Source organism: Phalacrocorax aristotelis, chromosome 20 (genome assembly GCF_949628215.1).
Source record: "Phalacrocorax aristotelis chromosome 20, bGulAri2.1, whole genome shotgun sequence".
Lineage (NCBI taxonomy): Eukaryota > Metazoa > Chordata > Aves > Suliformes > Phalacrocoracidae > Phalacrocorax > Phalacrocorax aristotelis.
This window is the reverse complement of record NC_134295.1, coordinates 1,648,986-1,654,153: the sequence shown is the minus strand read 5'-3', so window position 1 is coordinate 1,654,153 and position 5,168 is coordinate 1,648,986. Positions and strand designations below refer to the sequence as shown.

Here is a 5,168-nt window from a genome sequence, read left to right as displayed (position 1 = left end):
CCGACAACTTTCTCCCCACGCCGTCCCCACCCCACTCCGCGCCCCCCTGCCCCTCTGCAGCGCTGGGAGGGAGGGGGCCCACGCGTGTTTCGCGCACCCGGCGGAGCTGCGGGTGGGCGCGTGGGGGGGTGGCGCGGGGGTCCGGCCGCGGGGGCCGTCCCGCAGAGCAGCGCCGCCCCCCCCCCCCGCACGCGTGCCCGCGCCCCGCTTGTTTCCCTCGCGGCCGCTCCACGCGGCGGGGCGGGGCCGTGACGCGGCGCGGCGGGGCTATAAAGCACCTGCCAGGAGCCCGGCGGCTCCAGACGCATCGCGGCGGCTCCGGCTAAAGCAGCGCCCGGAGAAGCAGCGGGAGAGGCGGGGGGCGGGAGGGGAAACACGAGGGGGGGGGAAAAAAAAAAAAAAAACAAACCCCAGACCTCCAGCTCCCTCCAGCCCCACGCGTGGGAGACCCGCCGCCATGGCCAGCCCCCCCGCCGGCGCCGTGCTGCTGGCCCTCGCCCTCTGCGCCCTGCTGGAAGATGGTGAGCCCCGGGCTCGAGGGGGGCTCGGTGCCCCCGGGGTGCCTGCTGTGGTGGGAGGGGGACCCGTCTGCACCCCCTTCGGCTGGGGGAGTGGGGCTGCGTGGGGTGCCGGAGGGTGCTCCGGGTCTGCCCGGAGGCTGGCCGCAGGGTGGGGGGCATTGCACGGTGGGCTTGCTGGGCCCTCGCACTGGGGGTAGCCTCTGCAGCTGCGAGGGTTCTGCAAATCCTTCGTGAGCCCGCAGCCTCACCGGCAATGCTGCACCTCCCGCAAAAGCGCCTGCGTATTGGAATCGCCGTGACCCTTCCCAGAGGTGTAACCGCGGAGGTGACATACGGCCGGGCGCTCCAGGGCGCTGCACCCAGCCGGCACCTCATCCCTTCCTCCTCCTGCTGCAGGTACGGGCCATCCTCCGCTCGAGTCCCACCTGGCTGCGGCCGGCGCTGCGCACCCGAGGACCAAGCGCTGTTCCTGCAACAGCTGGCTGGATAAGGAGTGCATTTACTTCTGTCACCTGGATATCATCTGGGTCAACACGCCTGGGTACGCATGAACGGGGCTTTCTTGGGGGTGTGTGTGTGTGGCTCTGTTGATGAGTCCGTGACTGTACTTTCCGATCGAGGATGGGGTTAGGTCAGAGGCAGGTGAGGAGGGGTCCCAGTGCTGTGAGGCTCCTGGAGCACCTGCTCCGGAAAGCCCTTTCCAACATCTAGAAAGGGACAAGCTGTGCCTCTGCTCAGGGGTTTCAGTATAACCCACAGGGGATGGGGGGAAAAGCACAGGGCGCTGCCTCCTCATGGGCTCATCTTTTTCTGAGGTTTGTACCTCTGCGAGCCAAAAGCAACACCGAGATGTTATAGCTGCGAGTCAGAAAGTTACTCTACTTGCTTGCGAGCTGTAACCCTGACTGCCAGTGCTGCTAATGAGACGGGGGAGGCTGGCACTAGACTCCGGTGGCTGCCAAGTCCTGCCCTCAAGAATGCTACAGCAGCTTTCCGAGCAGTTTCAGACCAATGGCCAGCAGACTGTAGCAAAACACATGTACTCAGGTGTGGTTATAATCATGCTCGCTAACGTGCAATTACAACTCACTGCTTGCTCAGAGAATAGTTGCAGTCGTTGCCAATCCTAAACCCTCTGGGAGAGTAGATTGCGATCAAAGATGGAGCGGGAATGTGCTAACAGCTCTGAAAGCATGCTGTGATCAGGAGAACCTGTTATGGCCCCAAGACATCTTGATTTGTGCTCTGTCCTCTGCGTTAAAACCCACGGGGGGTGGGGGTGGGGGGGAAAGGGAAAGCCCTGGCATCTTTGTGCTTGAGAAACAGGGCTGCTCGCTGCTGGTGGGGCTGGTGGACTGGGGCAGCCGCGTTTGCTGTGCCACCCAGGTGAACCGCCAGCTCGCCCAGCCCATGCGGCAACCCTTGCACAGGCACCTGGGCCGCTGCAAGGAGAGAAAATTCCACTTGCAACCCAGCACGTACTGGCACCGCAATCTCCCTGGGAGGGGTAAGGGTGGGGAAAAGAGTAGGTGGGAGAGGAGCTGGAGTTTAAAGGCTTAGACATATCAGTGACCTTTTCACCTTATGTCTATAGATGAGTCTTTTATTATCCTAGCACTGGCTTGGCTGCCTCCCAGGATTGTGTTATAAACTTATTGGCTAATAAAAAGTTAGTTGCATAGCTGATTTCCTTTGTTTTTAACAGACACACTGCTCCCTATGGCTTGGGAAGCCCGCCAAGGCGGCGCAAGAGATCGCTCAGCAGGTGCGAGTGCTCGCACTCGAGGGACAACATCTGTGCCACCTTCTGCCAGGCGAAGTCTGGGTAAGTCAAGGGGGTCTTGGGGATGTCTCTGGGGGCTGCTCGGCGAGGGTGCAAGCAGGCAGACGAAGCTTAGGAGCTGGAGTAACACTACAGCTTCCCTGGGGATTACTGTGCAGCTCTCTGCAAACAGCTGGAACTTGCCTAGTGGCTTTCATACGCCTCCCAAGAGGCCCTGGCAAAGTGTCACCAGGGTGTCTTTGTTGTACAATACTGTCTTTATTTGCTCACATGAAGCGATGTTACCTCCATCCCTCCTGCTGCCCAGAGGCTGAGGCAGTGCTGGTGGGAAGGGAGGAGCTGGCAGCACGCTGGGAGAGGGACAAGCAGAGGGTGGGAAGCTTTGGGACACCAGCGTCTCCTGCACGGCTCAGGAGGGAGAGGCTGCAGGACAGCAGGGCTGCTGAGAGCTGGGACTTGGAAGTCAGAGAGCTTCTGTACCCGGCTCTTCATAGCGCATGTGGGCTCTCGGTCGCCTCGCTTCAGCCAGCGGTATAGGAGAGCTTACGCTGTGGGGAGCAAAGTCAGTGTAGAGAGCCGTCATTAATTTCTTATCAAGGCAATAGTTAAAATCCCCAGTGATTGACTAGGACTGTGAATAAAGCAAGGGTATAAGAGGAGAGAAGTAAAAGTGAGCTATAAATAGCTCTCAAATAACTGCAATTAACCCTTCAAAAACATGCATTGAACTGTCTTAGTCTGTCACTGGTGATGTTAGAGCAACGCTCCCCCTGGTACTCACCACAGCATGGCTGGATACGAGTGCTTCATGCATCTCCTCTTGCTCATTAGGTACCTCCAGAGTCTGAAGCTCCCAGTGAGCTCTGGAGCATCAAAGAAGTCTCCGCAGAGCGGTGGTGCGAAGCCTTCCCATCACGGCCTGCTGAGAGCTCTCAGGTGAGCATGCTGCTTGAACCTTCCCTCATAAGCACTTTGAAATCTGCAATTGTGACCCCAGGCTGCAGTTGCCACTTGGATTTGACCTGACTACTTCTTGTCTCCCTTTAAATGGGTAGACTTCACTATTTCTGGTTTCTCTAGAAGGCTAACAGCTGAGGGAACCAGGGTTGCTTGTGTCCTTCTAAAACTAGAGGAATATTACATAAAACTTAATTCTTGATTGGAGTGAGAAGTTCCTCTGGTATGGGACAGGCAAATGTACAAGAAGCGGGGGAGGGATGGCATCGGTAGGAAGATGATTGATTGGGCAGCAGCTTTGGATTGAAGGAAATAGCTTTTTCTCACACCAGATCGGTGAGCTGTGCGGGTGCCAGAGCAGGGGCACAGGCTGCCCAGAGAGGCTGTGGGGTCCCTTCCCTGGAGACATTCACACCCCACCTGGACGCGGCCCTGTGCCCCTGCTCTGGGGGTGCCTGCTCACGCAGGGGGTGGGACAGGGATGAGCTCCAGAGGGCCTTTCTGACCCCCACCAGTCTGTGATTCTGTGAGTTGTGGAACTCACTGCTGGAAGAAACCGCAGACTCCAGGAATGTAAATGAGTTAACAGGAGTTGGAAAATTGAAGGAGGATTGGTCCACTGGTGGCTGTTAAATCAGATGCAATGGGAACAATTTCTGAAAGGCAGATCTGGGGAAGCATCACTTGAGTCATGCCCTGCTGCAGGACTCCTTGAAGCCTCTGCCACTGGTGGAAGGGGATATTGGGCTAGACGCATTTCCACTGTGGCTTAATACAGCTGCAGCTAGAAATTGTCCCTCTTCCTTCCCTCGCCTTCTGCCCCCAAAAAACCTTGGTGAGGAAGAGATAAATATTTTATAATACGGGCTGTTATTGGGTAGTGGGAAAATGCACTGGAGAATGACCGTAGTGTCTCTTCTGTTTGCAGGGTTCTTGCCATCTCCAGTCTGCGGCTCAGCAAGCAGCAGCACCGTTCTCAGAGGAACGCTCAGCCAGCGGTTTTGCCTTGGAAGAAAAACATCTGGAAGAAGAAGAGATAAGAAGCAGGTGCATACCAAGTTCACCAGAAGAATCTGGAGCTCTGTGGGTGCCACTGACTCCGCTGTCGGTAGTTAGAGCTGAAGGAAAGGCCATGAGTGGAAGGGGGAAGAAGTGGAAGTCTCCGCGCTCCTGTTGCGTGAACCAGAACTGCATGCACTCCAGAGACTGCTGTAAAGGGAAAACTGTCCCTCTCTACAGTCATAGACGTGTCGTGGAGCTGAACTGTGCCTTCTAGGATCAGGCGAGGGCCCTGCTGGCAGAGCACTAGCCGAACTCTGCACCGGTGTCCTAGGCAGAGGGCCAGCCTGAGCTGGGCGGTTGAATCCCTTACAAGCCGGACAGCTCTGCGCGGTTCTGGACCTGGCAGCGCTGAGCCTGTGTCACTGGCATGGACTGCTCTGCCTTTGAGCCGTGTTTGAGCGTGGCTCCAGCTTGGCCCCATTCAGAGGTGGTTTGGCGGGGATAAACCGCCTCCAGCGTGACCTGCCTGAGCACACCTTTGCACTTTTTTTCTCTTACTCGTCAGACAGTGCGATGTGCGTATGAATGAGACTCCCATGGTAAAACAGCTCCCAATTACTTATTAAAAGAATATATATCGTCTAGAAGCCTGAAAGCCAACTGAGTAGTCAGTGGCATTCTTTGGCTGAGAAACTCCCTGAAGGGCCATCCTTAAGTGGCTCTTGTCTAGGTGGAGGATACTTTGCTTACACTGGAGCTTGCATCAAATCCAAGCATGACCCCTGCCATCAGGCACGGCAGCAGGGATGGGGAGGCTGAAGTGGAGCTGGAATTCTGCAGGAGCCCCGCGTAGCCTGGGGGAGGGAGCCCTGCTGGGTCCACGGCAGAGCTGAGCTGCTAGTCTG

At 57.2% G+C, this 5,168-nt stretch overlaps 1 protein-coding gene across 1 annotated transcript; it reads left to right on the top strand.

Annotated features, from left to right (window-relative positions):
• Nucleotides 1-304: 304 nt before the first annotated feature.
• Nucleotides 305-4,918, top strand: LOC142066798 (endothelin-2-like). The gene is made up of 5 exons (XM_075114766.1): nucleotides 305-521; nucleotides 918-1,062; nucleotides 2,227-2,346; nucleotides 3,136-3,240; nucleotides 4,190-4,918. Exons 1-5 carry the CDS (start codon nucleotides 458-460, stop codon nucleotides 4,299-4,301), a joined length of 546 nt encoding a protein of 181 aa, XP_074970867.1. The 5' UTR covers nucleotides 305-457; the 3' UTR covers nucleotides 4,302-4,918.
• Nucleotides 4,919-5,168: the final 250 nt, after the last annotated feature.

Excerpts from the sequence above, each read along its gene's own strand:
- LOC142066798 (XM_075114766.1), top strand. The coding sequence starts at position 458 with ATGGCCAGCCCCCCCGCCGGCGCCGTGCTGCTGGCCCTCGCCCTCTGC. Across the intron at positions 2,347-3,135 it reads TTCTGCCAGGCGAAGTCTGG|GTACCTCCAGAGTCTGAAGC; the intron begins GTAAGTCAAGGG and ends CTTGCTCATTAG. Across the intron at positions 3,241-4,189 it reads GGCCTGCTGAGAGCTCTCAG|GGTTCTTGCCATCTCCAGTC; the intron begins GTGAGCATGCTG and ends TTCTGTTTGCAG.